Source organism: Oncorhynchus kisutch, linkage group LG27 (genome assembly GCF_002021735.2).
Source record: "Oncorhynchus kisutch isolate 150728-3 linkage group LG27, Okis_V2, whole genome shotgun sequence".
NCBI lineage: Eukaryota > Metazoa > Chordata > Actinopteri > Salmoniformes > Salmonidae > Oncorhynchus > Oncorhynchus kisutch.
This window is the reverse complement of record NC_034200.2, coordinates 6,055,336-6,073,675: the sequence shown is the minus strand read 5'-3', so window position 1 is coordinate 6,073,675 and position 18,340 is coordinate 6,055,336. Positions and strand designations below refer to the sequence as shown.

The following is an 18,340-nucleotide window of genomic DNA, read 5'->3' as shown; positions in this document are numbered from 1 at the left end:
TACTTTAATTAAGTGTTTTTTCATATAGCGTCGTCTCTGTGTGCAATGCGAACTCCAATGCAGCAGGTGACGCACCTTTCAATACTTGCATATAAAACTACGGTAAGTGTAATATTTTATTTGATTTCTCAAGATGTCGGTGTACGGACCAGTGGTGAAAATTCACCCTGTCGTTCTCGCCTCCATCGGTGACTCATACGAACGGAGAAATGAGGGAGCGAGTCGTGTGATTGGAACCTTGCTTGGTACATTACATTTATTCCGAAGCGTAGCTATAAAGAAAATGTATTCGAAGCGCAGTGAATCCGGCATGTCTCTCTTGCTAGTTTCTAGCTACAGCGGTATGTCTCGCTAGCTAGTTGCTAGCTACAGCGGTATGTCTCGCTAGCCAATTGTGGTATGTCTCGCTAGCTAGTTTCTTGCTACAGCGGCATGTCTCGCTAGCTAGTTTCTAGCTACAGCGGCATGTCTCGCTAGCTAGTTTCTAGCTACAGCGGCATGTCTCGCTAGCTAGTTTCTAGCTACAGCGGCATGTCTCGCTAGCTAGTTTCTAGCTACAGCGGCATGTCTCGCTAGCTAGTTTCTAGCTACAGCGGCATGTCTCGCTAGCTAGTTTCTAGCTACAGCGGCATGTCTCGCTAGCTAGTTTCTAGCTACAGCGGCATGTCTCGCTAGCTAGTTTCTAGCTACAGCGGCATGTTTTTTTATTTTAATTTTTAAATTATTTTTATTTCACCTTTATTTAACCAGGTAGGCTGGTTGAGAACAAGTTCTCATTTGCAACTGCGACCTGGCCAAGATAAAGCATAGCAGTGTGAACAGACAACACAGAGTTACACATGGAGTAAACAATTAACAAGTCAATAACACAGTAGAATAAAAAAAGAGAGTCTATATACATTGTGTGCAAAAGGCATGAGGAGGTAGGCGAATGATTACAATTTTGCAGATTAACACGAGTGATAAATGATCAGATGGTCATGTACAGGTAGAGATATTGGTGTGCAGAAAAGTAAATAAATAAAAACAGTATGGGGATGAGGTAGGTAAAAATGGGTGGGCTATTTACCGATAGACTATGTACAGCTGCAGCGATCGGTTAGCTGCTCAGATAGCAGATGTTTGAAGTTGGTGAGGGAGATAAAAGTCTCCAACTTCAGCGATTTTTTGCAATTCGTTCCAGACACAGGCAGCAGAGACCTGGAACGAAAGGCGGCCAAATGAGGTGTTGGCTTTAGGGATGATCAGTGAGATGCACCTGCTGGAGCGTGTGCTACGGATGGGTGTTGCCATCGTGACCAGTGAACTGAGATAAGGCGGAGCTTTACCTAGCATGGACTTGTAGATGACCTGGAGCCAGTGGGTCTGGCGACGAATATGTAGCGAGGGCCAGCCGACTAGAGCATACAAGTCGCAGTGGTGGGTGGTATAAGGTGCTTTAGTGACAAAACGGATGGCACTGTGATAAACTGCATCCAGTTTGCTGAGTAGAGTGTTGGAAGCAATTTTGTAGATGACATCGTCGAGGATCGGTAGGATAGTCAGTTTTACTAGGGTAAGTTTGGCGGCGTGAGTGAAGGAGGCTTTGTTGCGGAATAGAAAGCTGACTCTAGATTTGATTTTAGATTGGAGATGTTTGATATGAGTCTGGAAGGAGAGTTTACAGTCTAGCCAGACACCTAGGTACTTATAGATGTAAGACAGCAATCCATGATTTTGTTTGGTTTACCTGGAGACTGTCTTCAAAGGCTAACTTAAAGTGAAAGGGGTGATACCTAGTCAGTTGTACAACTGAATTGCATTCAACTGTCGGAATCATATTCTAGGTCGGAATCATCCAGGGTGGTGATGCTAGTCGGACGTGCGGGTGCTGGCAGCAAACAGTTGAAAAGCATGCATTTGGTTTTACTAGCGTTTAAGAGCAGTTGGAGGCCACGGAAGGAGTGTTGTATGGCATTGAGTCTAGCCAGACACCTAGGTACAGGTTTTCAGTCTCTCGGTCCCTGCTTTGATGCACCTGTACTGACCTCGCCTTCTGGATGATAGCGGGGTGAACAGGCAGTTGCTTGGGTGGTTGTTGTCCTTGATGATCTTTACGGCCTCCCTGTGACATCGGGTGGTGTAGGTGTCCTGGAGGGCAGGTAGTTTTCCCCCGGTGATGCGTTGTGCAGACCTCACTGACCTCTGGAGAGCCTTACGGTTGTGGGTGGAGCAGTTTCCGTGCTCTCGATTGTGCATCTGTAAATGTTTGAGTGCTTTTGGTGACAAGCCAAATTTATTCAGCCTCCTGAGGTTGAAGAGGCGCTGCTGCGCCGCCTTCACCACGCTGTCTGTGTGGGTGGACCAATTCAGTTTGTCCGTGATGTATACGCTGAGAAACTTAACTTACTACCCTCTCCACTACTGTCCCATCGGTGTGGATAGGGGAGTGCTCCCTCTGCTGTTTCCTGAAGACCACGATCATCTCCTTGTTTTGTTGACGTTGAGTGTGAGGTTATTTTCCTGACACACCGAGGGCCCTCACCTCCCTGTAGTCTCGTTGTTGTTGGTAATCAAGCCTACCACTGTAGTGTCGTCTGCAAACTTGATGATTGAGTTGGAGGCGTGCATGGCCACGCAGTCATGGGCGTACAGGAGAGGGCTCATAATGCACCCTTGTGGGGCCCCAGTGTTGAGGATCAGTGGGGTGGAGATGTTGTTAACTACCCTCACCACCTGGGGGGGGGCGGCCCGTCAGGATTCCAGGACCCAGTTGCACAGGGTGATGATGAGTTTGGAGGGTACTATGGTGTTAAATGCTGAGCTGTAGTCGATGAACAGCATTCTCACATAGGCATTCCTCTTGTCCAGATGGGTTAGGATAGTGTGCGATTGTGTCGTTTGGACCTATTGGCAAATTGGAGTGGGTCTAGGGTGTCAGGTAGGGTGGAGGTGATATGGTCCTTGACTAGTCTTTCAAAGCACTTCATGATGACGGAAGTGAGTGCCACGGGGCAGTAGTCGTTTAGCTCAGGTACCTTAGCTTTCTTGGGAACATGAACAATGCTGGCCCTCTTGAAGCATGTGGGAACAGCAGACTGGGATAAGGATTGATTGAATATGTCCGTAAACACACCAGCCAGCTGGTCTGCGCATGCTCTGAGGACTCGGCTGGGGATGCCGTCTGGGCCTGCAGCCTTGCGGGTGTTAACACGTTTAAATGTTTTACTCACGTCGGCTGCAGTGAAGGAGAGTCCGCAGGTTTTGGTAGCGGGCCGCGTCAGTGGCTCTGTCCTCAAAGCGAGCAAAGAAGTTGTTTAGTCTGTCTGGGAGCAAGACATCCTGGTCCGTGACGTGGCTGGTTTTCTTTTTGTAATCAGTGATTGACTGTAGACCCAGCCACATACTACTATTGTCTGAGCCGTTGAATTGCGACTCTACTTTGTATCTATACTGACGCTTAGCTTGTTTGTTTGCCTTGCGGAGGGAATAGCTACACGGTTTGTTTTCGGTCATGTTTCTGGTCACCTTGCCCTGGTTGAAAGCAGTGGTTCGGGCGAATGCTGCCATTAATCCAGTTTCTGGTTTGGGAATGTTTTAATAGTTGCTCTGGGTACGACATCGCCGATGCACTTGCTAATAAACTTGCTCACCGAATCAGCGTATTCATCAATGTTGTTGTTAGACGCAATGCGGAACATATCCCAATCCACGTGATTGAAGCAATCTTTAAGCGTGGAATCAGATTGGTCGGACCAGCGTTGAACAGACCTGAGTGCGGGAGCTTCCTGTTTTAGTCTCTGTCTAAAGGCAGGGAGCAACAAAATGGAGTCATGTTCAGCTTTTCCGAAAGGAGGGTGGGGAGGGCCTTATTCTAACTTCCGCGATGCATATAACAATGATCCAGGGTTTTTACCGGCCCTGGTAGCACAATCGATATGCTGATAGAATTTAGGGTGTGATTATAATCGGAAGAGAATTCTCTTGGTAGATAATGCAGTTGACAGTTGATTGTGAGGAATTCTAAGTCCGGTGAACAGAAGGACTTGAAGTAGTTGAACTTATTTGTCCCCATAAACACAATAGTATGATAACTTGTTGCATTCTTGTGTCCCTAAGGTACCATTGACAAGCACTCTGTTGAGGTCACCAACTGTTTCTCTGTCCCCCACAATGAGTCTGAAGATGAGGTGAGTAGAAACGGATGCTATCTATCGATCTCTGTAACATAGAAATGAGTAAAGTTGGTACATGTGAAACTAGAAGTGTCACTTCTATTCTTTGTGATGGTGACAGGTTGCTGTTGACATGGAGTTTGCCAAGAACATGTATGAGCTCCATAAGAGGGTGTCACCCAGCGAGGTCATCGTCGGATGGTGAGTAGGCCAATGTTTTCCTACTCCCATCCAGTGAAGCTTTTGTCTCATGCCAGTACTAACAATTAATGACCCAATGTAATGTATTCAATCTAATGGAATTAGGTACATTCCCTAAAATAAAATGTGGTTCTGTGTCCAAAAGCCTATGCTGGAGTTAGAACTCTGCTCTAAAGTGAAACCATTCTCCTTCATCAGGTATGCCACTGGCTTTGAGATTACGGAACACTCTGTGCTGATCCATGAGTATTACAGCCGAGAGGCCACAAACCCCATTCACCTGACCATGGACACGGCCCTGCAGAGTGGCAAGATGAACATCCGCGCCTACCTCAGGTCAGTGACTTCCCTCACAACCAGTCGCACTGCTGTCTCATTACTTGTTTGTCCAATGGAAGCTATTGCTGACGCAATTAATTTCAACATGGTCTGGGAGGCTCACAAGGATATTGGTATCCACAGTACTCCACCAATTATATATATTTCAACTCAATAATTAATATATTCTCCCATTTAAGCTTTAAAACTGCAATGTTTTCTCTTGTCCTCATGGCAAAATGTGTAGAATTGCTGGATATTAATGTGAAAGCTGCAACAACAAAACATCTCTACCCATGACAAAATGTGTAGAATTTCAGGAAATGGGTTTGAAAAAAATGCACTGCACGGGGTCATCGTAAAACTCCTATAATGATATTTTTTATATCGCTTGAGTTGTTCTGATTGAGAGGGTTCCTGATGAATTTGCTTTCACAAAGGGGATCCCTGCTTTATACATTAAATTAATAATAATTATTCCGTTGCTTTGTTTCCTCTGACAGTGCCCAGATGGGTGTGCTGGGAAAGACAGTCGGTGTGATGTTCACCCCTCTGAGTGTGAAATACAAGTATTACGACACCGAGAGGATAGGCAGTAAGAATGTTCTCTCTTTGCCATGTTTTCTGTCCATTTAACTTTTCTATGTCCCAATTTGTGCCTTTCTTGGACATAGTTGTTTATTTTTTATGTCATATGTTACATTGGAGGTGGAATGGAACACCCCTTGATAAATGGTAAATAATGGTCTTTATATTTCAGTTGACCTTCTCGAGAGGACGAGAGATGCTCCTAACACCACCAATGGACTGACCTCTGACCTCTGCCAGGTTGGCGGGGCTGCTGGCCGGGTTCAGGACATGCTGGCCACGGTACTGACCTACATAGAGGATGTGTTGGTGAGTACATACACAGAGCCTATAAATGGGGATGCCACATTGCACCCTATTCCCTATGTAGTGCACTACATTTGACTAGGGCCCGTAGTGCTCGGGTTCTCAGTCAGTAGTCTCTGTTTGCATTGCTATTGGAGTGATCTGTGTGTAGATGTCAGCTGCATGATATGTTATAGACAGCTCTGGGTAGTGTTTACAGCGACGTTTACATAGCTTCGTTTTCTGAAATACTTTTCTCTCTGTGGCTGTTTCAGTCTGGTAAACAGACAGCCGATAACAGTGTTGGACGTTACCTGATGGATCTGGTCAACAAAGTTCCTAAGATCACAGCAGAGGACTTTGAGACCATGCTCAACTCCAACATCAACGTGAGTATGCCTCCTTTGGATATGGGCCTGTTTTTATCAAGTGTCTCAGAGTACGAGTGCTGATTTTAGCATCAGTTTAGGCTTTTAGATCACAATGAATGAATACGATTACATGGACTGCGTGGAGCTGTTCTAAAATCAGCACTCCGACTCAGACACTCGTACGTACAGCACCTGAGCTGTAGAATTGATTCAGTTGAACAGCTCTAAAACATACTGTATTTGTCCCTAGTCCTCATGACGTTTGTGTAAATGTATACCTTTTACTATTTGCAGGACCTGTTGATGGTGACCTATCTATCGAATCTGACTCAAGCACAGATCGCCTTGAATGAAAAAATCGTGGTACTCTGAGCATTGGGGGATTGGGTTTGTTTATTTCTTTTCTTTTTTGGAGTTGTATTTCATTTTTTGTGTATATTCTTAAGCTCAAATTAATAAAGGTGTTATAACAGTACCTAATTGCTACGGTTGCTTTTATAACGGAAGTAATGTCTTCTAACTAAGACACTTTATTTACCAATTCCACAATGTCCTGAATAGGACAATGCATGCGTAGTTGTAGGGTCCTTTTTAATTTCTGGAAAAGGGGAGGTCCGATACATTTGCTTGAGTGAATTCTATTTCCTTCTATGGGTGTTGTCACAAGAAATACAAATAGAGCTCATACTGTATTCAGATTAGTTGCCACTTCACCAGTCCCTAGGATGAAATCTATCTTGTCCACAAGGTGGCACTGAAGAGCTCAGGCCTGTTCCCTTGCATGGTGAGGTCCCCGCTGTTTCCTAGGCAACAGGGGTCATGGCCAGGGAGAGGACAGAATATGGTAGAGGATGAATGAATTCTGAGGACTAGATGGTCAGAGGGGTCTGCAGAATTCCCAGTAACAATTTGGGATGCACATTGAGATAATAGTAGTCTTTTTTTTTTTGTATCTGATTTTATGTACATCCTATATGCCTCAGACCCTCCTTTTACGGAAGATTTCTTTGACTGAGATCAACATCAATGAAACCTAGTTCATGCATGCATACATTCATTTCTTTGAATTTTGATTTTAAAACTGTTTAGTGAACTTCACTATCAGTTCAGTCCTTTCCCCCATCGTTACCATGAATAGAATTAGTATCGAGGGGATATGTTTAACAAGTGTTGACATTCTCATCCTAGTCGGATCAATGCAGCTGTGTTGTAATATAATTATCATATACTGTTTAACAAATTACTTTGAGCGTCTTAAATGTCCTTGAGTACCCTGAAAGCCATCCGCCACAAAGTGTATTATAATAGCTGGCATGCAAACCCTGCTGTCATTATCTAATAAACTATTACAGTATTATGATCTGAGGAAGTGGGTTTCACTAAGTTTGAGTGTGTGCAAAATGGCATTTGTATTCCCTGTATGGTGCAGTACTGTTGACCAGAGCCCTATGGCTCTAGGAAATAGGATGCTATTTAGAATGTGTCCTTAGTTGGAGCTTGAAGGGGATAGAGGGTCAGGGTAGTCGGCAGCAGTAGATTTGTGTAGTTATGCTCAGTAAGTAACATTTAACATTTAAACTCCTTATACATACTGTATGCATCCAAAATTGCACTCTATGGGCCCTTGTAAAAAGCAGTGCACTATAAAGGGAAAAGGGTGCCATTTTGGATCCTCAGTCACTGTCTCATTAGGCCTTGACCACACCACAAAAAAGGTTATTTGGTAAACCATATTGCAGTTCTATAGTCAATCTTACCTACAGTAGGCCTAACTCGGTCTTTGCAATTTTCCCTCTTTTAGGGTAGTGGAAGCATTATACAAGTGAGGACTCATAATGTACCCATGAATGATATTTAGTATTTCTGCTCTTTAGACAATGCCACAAAAAGAGCTCTCATCCCAATTCCATTAAAAAATAAAGCCCAAGTGCCAGTAGTCTGGTTTCTAGTATTTTCCCCTGTGTGCTCCACAACCCCATATTTGCCATTCACAGGCACCACTTCCATTTCATAATGAGAGGCCAGTGTGTGTAAACCCTGCCAGGCCAAAGTTATAAGAGCAATGGAAATGTATGCTTCTGTTTGTGGAATGAAGTAAGGAAAGTCTGTTTGAATCTGAGATTTTGGGAGATTGTTGCTGTCGCTCCCACTGCTTTGTTTTAGTTGTGCCAGTTATGAGTGCAAATGCATATCTTCTGGGGAAACAGATGACTTCAGGTTTGTTTTCACTGACACTTCAACCTCTCACTGGCTGTGTCCCGAACCAAATGGCCTCTATGCACTGCACTACTTTTGACCAGGGCCCATCGGGCTGTGGTCAAAAGTAGTGCGTTTATGTAGGGAATAGGCTTCCATTTGGGATGCAACTACTATCTCCCCCTCCCATGGCTTATTGCCAAGGAATGCCAGTGAGTCACAGAATTCCAACTGGTAGCAGAACTTTGGTGCTGTTGGTTGGTGCCCCATGAGGTGGCGATCTGTACAGTACTCTAGATGGAATACTTTTGTATGCGTGGGACATTTCTCACCCGAGTGCTCATTCTTTGATTAACTATGTCATGACAATTTAAAAGGTCTTGAATACGTTACATATATTACTGTTGCATTTCCATGTATACAGTGCCAGACAGTGGGTGTCCTCAAGTATTTACCACGTCAAGGAATAAAACCCCTGGTCTTTTTGTAATGTCTTCATAGAGCCGTAGGGCTCTGGTCAAAAGTAGTGCACTATATAGGGCATTGTTTCCCAACCCTGGTCCTTGAGTACCCCTGACGGTACACATTTTTGTTGTAGCCTTGGATAAACACAGCTTGTTCAGCTCTTTGAGGGCTTGATGATTAGTTGACTAGTTGAATCAGGTGTGCTGGTCCAGGGTTACAAAAGTGTACTGTTGGGGGTACTGGAGGACCAGGGTTGGGAAACACTGATATAGGGTGCCATTTGGGACACATCGATGGTCTCCATATTATATGGTACTTATGTGATGATCGTTTCCAGGTTAGCCTTTCCAGGGTCCTAAACTGTCTATCAACTAGATGAGCCACATGGCTCTACCACAACTATTTGTAACAAAAACCAAAATGGCAGCTCTATTTCTATAGTCTCCTTTACTTCTAGATAAACTACTGTTCAAAAGTTTGTCACTTAAATGTCCTTGTTTTTGAAAGAAAATCACTTTTTTTGTCCATTTAAAGTAACATTTGTCAGAAATACTGTGTATATATTGTTAGTTTTGTTAAATTACTATTGTAGCTGGAACCGGCTGATTTTTATTTTAATGAAATATCTACATAGGTGTAACAGAGGCCCATTATCAGCAACCATGACTCCGGTGTTCCAATGGCACATTGTGTTAGCTAATCCAAGTTTATAATTTTAAAAGGCTAATTGATCATTAAAAAACCCTTTTGCAATTATGTTAGCACAGCTGAAAAATGTTCTGATCGAAGAAGCAATAAAACTGTCCACCTTTAGACTAGTTGAGTATCTAGAGCATTAACATTTTCGGGTTCGATTACAGGTTCAAAATGTCCAGAAACAAAACTTTCTACTGAAACTCGTCAGTCTATTCTTGTTCTGAGAAATTAAGGCTATTCCATGCGAGAAACTGCCAAGAAACTGAAGATCTTGTACAACGCTTTGTACTACTCACTTCACAGAACAGCGCAAACTGGCTCTAACCAGAATAGCAAGAGGAGTGGGAGGCCCCGGTGCACAACTGAGCAAGAGGACAGGCACATTAGTGTCTAGTTTGAGAAACAGTCCAATCATAAATCTACACTACCATTCAAACTGACTGAACTGTCTAGTTTGAGAAATAGACACCCCACAAGTCCTCAACTAGCAGCTTCATTAAATAGTACCCACAAAACACCAGTCTCAACGTCAACAGTGAAGAGGTGACTCCGGGATGCTGGCCATCTAGGCAGAGTTGCAAAGAAAAAGCCATATCTCAGAATGGCCAATAAAAAGAAAAGATTTAGATGGGCAAAAGAGCACAGACACTGGACAGAGGAACTCTGCCTAGAAGGCCAGCATCCCGGAGTCGCCTCTTCACTGTTGACATTGAGACTGGTGTTTTGTGGTTTTCCATTTGGGTCACATATTGTGTCTCCAGTCTGATACAACTTCCATAAGACCCAAGTGCTCTTTTGGCTTTGCATTTCAACATATGAACTTCCCATTAGTCAGAAGTGGTAATTTTGTATTGAAAGGATTTTATTACCCTGTAAGTCAACCCTCTGTTCTAAAATAGGCCCAACATGGCTTCAGTTAGGGTTAAACCACCCATGGACCGCCAGACATTGTGCCACGTGGCAGGAAACGGGTAAGGCTGAACGATTTCCCCTCTGTCATTTAATGATATGCTCCTATTACAGAGTCAAACACTGCTAGCTAGCAGTATAGACCTGAGTTCAAATACTATTTGAAATCATTTCAAATACTTTGAGCTGGATTGAGCTTGACTGGCACAATAGAACCAATAGAATAGTTTCAAATCTGTAAACCCTACCTTATTTGAAAGTGCTGGAAGAGATGATGCAGCACTCACTCAGAGCCTTGTGATTCCTGTGGCGGGAGATACGGCTGCTTGTCATCACCTAACCCAAATGGCGCACTATTCTCTTTGTAGTGCACTACTTTTGACCAGGGACCTTAGGGTTTAAAGTGGTGCATGATATAGGGAATAGGGTGCCATTTCAGACACATCCATCATCATGGAGTAAATGAGTCCAAATATAAAAATGAAAGACTAATATGCACTCTCTACAGTAAAAACAGAGACTACTGGACCCTCTACAGTAAGAGAAGAGACTAACATATCCTCTACAGTACATTATATTCCTCTCCTCTGAGAACAGTACTGGTACTGTACTACTGACTGGCACTGTACTACCACTGACAACATTCCTAAAAAGCATGTACTATCAGAGCACAGTTTTCCACAGACAGCACAGCAGCATGTTCCCTCGGTGCTAATTTGTAACTGTATGGCAGTCAGAGAGCTGAAACATGCCCTTGGTGGTGCATGGTGGATGGTGATGACTCGCCAGTGAGTGTCCCCCCTCCCGTCCAATGCCAAGACAGCTTGGTTAATTAAATGCACTCTGTTCAGACCTTCCTTCCTGTGCCAACTGTGACATACTGCACTTTGAGGGAACCCCTGTGTGCCATGACAGCCTCACCGCTCTCTGAAAGATTTGTTTATTACAGACCAACCAAGTGTTACTGTAAAGCCCAAGCAAGGCAAATAGAAACAGTGTGGATCCCAAATGGAATCCTATTCCTTATATAGTCCACTACTTTTGTCCAGGGCTCTCGTTAATAGTAGGTCAAAAGTAGTGCCCTGTGTAGAGAATATGGTGGTATTTGTGATGCAAGCTAAGACAATGTTGGCCTACAGTAAATAGCAGAGGGAGGGGATGGAGGACTTGCAATCCAGTCATCAGACAAGAAAAGCTTTATTTCCCCCACTTTTTTGGTGTGCGATTGGAAATAACACCAGAGAGCAAAAGGACACATGTCCAATACTGATTGGAAGATGAAGTTGCACTGTATTGTTTTTCAGTGGCAGCATAGTTCATAAATGGCACTTTATTCTTTATACTGTATAGTACACTACTTTTGACCAGACCTGTTCAAAAGTAGTGTACTATATAGGGAATGGGTGTCATTTGGGACGCACAATACATAGGCAACGTGCCCTAGCTGTGGCTAGTATGCTGTGTGCTCACTGTCTGTATGTGTATGTGCATACCCATGTATACCAATCATGTATACTCATGTATACACAGTACTTGAATGTATTCAGAGCCATATATTTATGGAATAAATGGCTCTGTATGTATGGATACTCGTTTCAATATAAACACACAATGATATGGGAAACATTTATTGCTGCCTCTGGCAAGAAAAAAACAAGTTATTACACAGTTTGGAAGAAACCATTTTGAAATCCCTTTTTAACGAACAACAAACGCACAGTGTAGCGGCTGGTTTAGCGCGTGAGAAGAACACACTCCACCCTGGCAACGCGTCCTCCGCTATCGTTATAGGCATGCTCAGCAGAAGGGCTGTGCTGTGCTCTCAGCGACTGAAGCTGGGCGCAGGGGAACTGCAACCGCCGCGCCGAATATCTTCCAGGTAGGATGCGTATCTATGCCATTAAGCGTTTATAACGATCTCGCAAATATGTATACTAGGAGTATTCTTTACCATGCAGATATTGTTGGTTTTTTTCAGGGGAGGGGCTGTCTATTTTTGCTTCACGTACAAGGTAGCGCAGGGTGACTGTTTGAGTCTTGGTAAACACACACACAGTCAGCCAAGACGCATCTGCAAAAGCCTTAAATTAACGGCGCTTTAAATTTGTACTCGGGAAAATGTTCACCCTTTGATTAATCAACATTTAACAACGGTTGATGGCGAGATCTGAATGTATATTTTATGACATGATGGGTGTATTTCGGGGAGCATGTAAAATTGCAATGAGGTTATGATTTGGCTAACGACTGTTCGTCAATGCCGACCGCTCACATTTTCATTTTACTTGCGTGCAAGTATCGATTTTTTTCTCCATAGGCGCTAGTAGCCTATATAGCCTACCTGCAGTAACCTATAGCCTACAGTGTAAAGCAATGTGTTTTGTATGGAGTGCAAAGCTGACTTGAGAAATCATTCTTAACAGGTCAATTTTATGTATAGGCTGTATCAGTTAACACTGCATAATAGCAAGGTTCTATGGAGTAGGTCATACCATAGCCTACTGTATCTATCTAGTCTACATAGTAGCAGGATCTGTTATTGATTGGCAGTGGTGGCATATAGTAAGTAGGCCTATCTGTTTCTAACGATAGTGACTGCATAGAGGCATGTGGAATCAAATATCTAGGAAAAGGTCCAAACATAAATACTTGGTTTCAACTTAGATGGCAAAGTTCATAAACCTGCCCAAGCCATACAAAACAGTGTGCCTGTTTGACTTTTAGGTCTCCAATAAAATGGCATGGTAGATATCCATCATAAGGTAAGAGTTAGGATGCATGGTGTTGCAAGGCTTGCGTCCCAATGGCACCCTATTACCCAGATTGTGCACTAATTTTGACCAGCGCCCTTGCCATTTTGGGATGCAACCCTGGCAACAGTGGGGCCTCACTCAACAGAGCCAGGAGATCGGAGGTGAGCTGAGGGAAGGGGAGGAAGAGGTGTGTGCCAGGTCAACAGCAGACAGTAACTCTGGAAACCTCAGCACACCCTGCATGCATTGAATCAGTCAGTCTTTACCGTATGTCATTGCCTTCTCTGCTGGAGTTTGCATGGTGTTCTTCTTCCAGTAGTGACCTTGCTCAATGAGGCATTGTTTAGTGCACTATTTTTGACCAGAGCCATAGGGCCTGGTTAAAAGTAGTGCACTATATAAGGAATAGGGTGCCATCAGGGACCCAGTTACTGAATGGTTTCAATATAGCCACATCTCTCCTTCAGCTCCTCAAAAGTAGTTTCTCTCTGTAGGCTACACTTTGTTTGGTCTGCTGGTTTGTTATATATATATATATATATATATATATGAGGGAGAGAGAGAGAGAGTAATTGAACATCTACTTTCCATTGTGTCAATTTAGACTTGCCATATTTACTCTTCTACATTGTGCCTGGTGTGTGTGCTGGTTTCCAATGGAAACCCTTGAGATATTTTGTGTGTTATTGTAGAGAAGCAGGCAGGCAGCAGGTGCTTCAGCTGTTTTGACACCACACACAAGGGGCCTGGAGTCATCAAAGGGCACGTAGGCTGTTTTAGATGTCAGAGATGATTTGAAGATGTTATTTACTCAAAGTTCTACCTCAAGTGCCACCTTTGGGTGCTTACTAGAGACTCATGAAGTGAGTCCCAAATGGCACCCTATTTCCTGTATTGTGCACTACTTTTGACCAGAGCCCTATGTGCACTATATGCAGTGGTCACCAACCTTTTCTGAGTCAAGTTCACTTTCACAGTAAAAAAGCAAGCCGAGCTCTACCATTAATAAAAACAGTCTGTAGGAATGCAATTTGTACAGTAGGGCTAATACATTAGCACAGTATATTGGCTATATTCTAGGCCTGCCAATATTGTTCTTCTCGAACCATATTATATTTCAAAACTATAGCTTTGATAACAAAAAATATCACTTGTTGTATCACTTGTGAGGCATAGCTGAACATAAGTTGAAATAATGAGCTTTTTTAATTTTATTTTACTGGACGATGGTAGCTGCCATCTGTTGGTCAGTCTCGGCGGAGGGAGGGAGAGAGCAGCAAAGGGTCTGCCTCATGGTCCCTGCTCTCTTTTCCTCCGGTGAGACTGACCAAAGGGGATACCGTCCTCCCACTGATGGCGAAACTCGAGTCGCACTTCATTATTTCTGCCTCATGCACAAATTCATGTTCTTCATATAACCAGAGAACGTGAAATATTCCTTGATATTAAAATAAACATGAGGAAGTGCTCATAATAAAAGCACAGGGCAATCGATACACTTCTGATCCAGTGCAGCTTCAGCGCGGGAGTCTGGAAGAAGTGCGTTTTATAAAAACAGTGTTGACAGTGCTGCATGAACTTGAACATATAGCTCTTTCCTGTATTCTTTGACCGTTTCACTCTGGTCGTGGTTTTAAAAGTTTGAACTAGCCAGAGCTCTCCTGGTCTGCCAGGTAGGCGGAGTTTGTCCCTTCAGACAAATTAAATGGTTCAAAATGCCTACCCGTTGCGCAGTGTTTCTGAATCAAGTGTACCTTCCGGCAAAAGAACAAGCCTTTATCGTTGGCTTGTCTGCATAAATGTTTGGTGACTGACTAGGAATGCCTAGATGATGGAACAGTTGATCGCAAACGACCGGTTGGTGACCACTGCCTTACAGAAAAGATACATGATTTCACTTTTGGAAAATGTGCAAAACAGGTGTTTTTGGAACACTTCACGTCATCACGTTTTCACTTGTAGTTTCACGTTATCACACGTTGCTTTACATGTTACATTAACTTCACATAAGATCCCATGTGATCGCATGAATGCATGTTTTTTTTCTGTAAAGGTTAGGGAATAAGGTGCCATTTTGGACATTTACAATGTTTTTAAAATTATGAATGTGCCAAGGTCAATTCGAGGTCATGAGAATTTGCTGGACTATAAGTAGACTGAAAGTGAAAAAACGTTATGTAAATAGTACATGGCAGGTGAGAAATGATGTGGATGTACATACAGTACAGTCATATGACCCTTGTCCATTAGTGGTCCCTCTGGTTCAAGATGGAGATAAAGTGGAAGTGTGCTTCCCAAATGGCATCCTATTCCCTTTATAGTGCAGTACTTTTGACCAGGGCCTATAGGGATCTTGTCAAAAGTAGGATACTATATGGGGAATAAGGTGCCATTTGGGATATATGCACAGATTTATTCCTGCATAATAAATATTTGTAATAACTTGTATCAGGAAAATGCAGATATGAATCAGCCCCGCTAACCACAGTTTGAAGGTTAAATGTTTCTCCATTCTATGACTATATTATTAAACACTAAACACACACCTTGGCTACCTTTCCCCCCACAAACTATACCACCTAATTTGAGTCTTGTTTATAATGGGCAACTATACTTTATTTGTGTCCCAAATGGCACCATTTTCCTTATATACTGTACTACTTTTGACCAGGGGAAGGACCCATAGGTCTCTGGTCAAAGTAGTGTAGTATATAGGGAATAGGGTGCCATTTGGGATGTAAGCTTTGAATTGTTTTGATGTCCTACCAAAAGTGCTCCATATGGACATCTGTTGCTGACTTCTCTACTGCTTTGGATTTGAAATTGTGTGCATTTGTTTATGGCCTAAGCCATCTGTTTAGAACAAGCAGCTTCCATCTGTTTAGAACAAGCAGTTTAAACGAGGAACCTGGAATTGCTACATTGATACGTTTCTTCAGTGCCATTCCTTATCTTTTAACCAAAAAAGTGGCAGGGTGTACACTTTGTTTTTGTTTGAATCCCTGATTGCTTCTCAGTGTTGATCTTGTTAGAACAGTGTTTCTCAATCCATTCCTGTGGGACCTACAGGGTGTGCACATTTCTGTTCCAGCCCTGCACTAACACACCTGATTGGGGTAATCACCAAACCCTTATTAGTTGAATCAGGCGTCTTAGTTAGTAAATGTGCTACCCTTGGGAGGGATTGTATTGAGGAACACAGAATAAGGTTCAGTTACCTGTTGCCATGTAGGACTGGTTAAAATATCCTTTCACGTTGCTGTCATTGAAAAATGCTGTGTAGTCCTGTTAAAGGGATAGTTCAACTTAATTATCCAAATTTTGGTCACCCAAACAAAAAAATGATGTGTTTTCCTGTAAGCAGTCTATGGACAAGGTATTTTTTATTTAACCAGGTAGGCTAGTTGAGAACAAGTTCTCATTTACAACTGCGACCTGGCCAAGATAAAGCATAGCAGTGTGAACAGACAACACAGAGTTACACATGGAGTAAACAATTAACAAGTCAATAACACAGTAGAAAAAAAGAGAGTCTATATACATTGTGTGCAAAAGGCATGAGGAGGTAGGCGAATAATTACAATTTTGCAGATTAACACTGGAGTTATAAATGATCAGATGGTCATGTACAGGTAGAGATACTGGTGTCCAAAAGAGCAGAAAAGTAAATAAATATAAACAGTACGGGGATGAGGTAGGTAAAATTGGGTGGGATATTTACCGATAGACTATGTACAGCTGCAGCGATCGGTTAGCTGCTCAGATAGCAGATGTTTAAAGTTGGTGAGGGAGATAAAAGTCTCCAACTTCAGCGATTTTTGCAATTCGTTCCAGTCACAGGCAGCAGAGAACTGGAACGAAAGGCGGCCAAATAAGGTGTTGGCTTTAGGGATGATCAGTGAGATACACCTGCTGGAGCGCGTGCTATGGGTGGGTGTTGCCATCGTGACCAGTGAACTGAGATATGGCGGAGCTTTACCAAGCATGGACTTGTAGATGACCTGGAGCCAGTGGGTCTGGCGACGAATATGTAGCGAAGGCCAGCCGACTAGAACATACAGGTCGCAGTGGTGGGTGGTATAAGGTGCTTTAGTAACAAAACGGATGGCACTGTGATAAACCTGGACCCGTACAAATCAGCCGGGCTTGACAATCTGGACCCTCTATTTCTTAAACTATCCGCCGCCATTGTCGCAACCCCAATTACCAGCCTGTTCAACCTCTCTTTCATATCGTCTGAGATCCCCAAGGGGGAGACACCCTGGACCCAAACTGTTACAGACCTATATCTATCCTGCCCTGCCTATCTAAGGTCTTCGAAAGCCAAGTCAACAAACAGGTCACTGACCATCTCGAATCCCACCGTACCTTCTCCGCTGTGCAATCTGGTTTCCGAGCCGGTCACGGGTGCACCTCAGCCACGCTCAAGGTACTAAACGATATCATAACCGCTATCGATAAAAGACAGTACTGTGCAGCCGTCTTCATTGACCTTGCCAAGGCTTTCGACTCTGTCAATCACCATATTCTTATCGGCAGACTCAGTAGCCTCGGTTTTTCTGATGACTGCCTTGCCTGGTTCACCAACTACTTTGCAGACAGAGTTCAGTATGTCAAATCGGAGGGCATGCTGTCCGGTCCTCTGGCAGTCTCTATGGGGGTGCCACAGGGTTCAATTCTCGGGCCGACTCTTTTCTCTGTATATATCAATGATGTTGCTCTTGCTGCGGGAGATTCCCTGATCCACCTCTACGCAGACGACACCATTCTGTATACTTCCGGCCCGTCCTTGGACACTGTGCTATCTAACCTCCAAACGAACTTCAATGCCATACAACACTCCTTCCGTGGCCCCCAACTGCTCTTAAACGCTAGTAAAAACAAATGCATGCTTTTCAACCGTTCGCTGCCAGCACCCGCACACCCGACTAGCATCACCACCCTGGATGGTTCCGATCTAGAATATGTGGACATCTATAAGTACCTAGGTGTCTGGCTAGACTGTAAACTCTCCTTCCAGACTCATATCAAACATCTCCAATCTAAAATCAAATCTAGAGTCAGCTTTCTATTCCGCAACAAAGCCTCCTTCACTCACGCCGCCAAACTTACCCTAGTAAAACTGACTATCCTACCGATCCTCGACTTCGGCGATGTCATCTACGAAATAGCTTCCAACACTCTACTCAGCAAACTGGATGCAGTTTATCACAGTGCCATCCGTTTTGTTACTAAAACACCTTATACCACCCACCACTGCGACCTGTATGCTCTAGTCGGCTGGCCCTCGCTACATATTCGTCGCCAGACCCACTGGCTCCAGGTCATCTACAAGTCCATGCTAGGTAAAGCTCCGCCTTATCTCAATTCACTGGTCATGATGGCAACACCCACCCGTAGCACG

General features: G+C 43.5%; 2 protein-coding genes across 2 annotated transcripts in view; both read left to right on the top strand.

The window, feature by feature from the left end:
• Nucleotides 1-113: 113 nt before the first annotated feature.
• Nucleotides 114-7,277, top strand: LOC109872150 (eukaryotic translation initiation factor 3 subunit F-like). The gene is made up of 8 exons (XM_020463264.2): nucleotides 114-245; nucleotides 4,099-4,169; nucleotides 4,276-4,355; nucleotides 4,554-4,691; nucleotides 5,177-5,268; nucleotides 5,434-5,570; nucleotides 5,822-5,935; nucleotides 6,212-7,277. Exons 1-8 carry the CDS (start codon nucleotides 134-136, stop codon nucleotides 6,287-6,289), a joined length of 822 nt encoding a protein of 273 aa, XP_020318853.1. The 5' UTR covers nucleotides 114-133; the 3' UTR covers nucleotides 6,290-7,277.
• A 4,697-nt stretch (nucleotides 7,278-11,974) lies between these two features.
• LOC109871472 (junctional protein associated with coronary artery disease) overlaps nucleotides 11,975-18,340 on the top strand; it is a 30,520-nt gene continuing 24,154 nt past the window's right edge. Inside the window, exon 1 of the mRNA XM_031807315.1 lies at nucleotides 11,975-12,062. The gene's annotated coding sequence lies outside the window, so the exon portion shown is untranslated. The remainder of the gene's footprint in view (nucleotides 12,063-18,340) is intronic.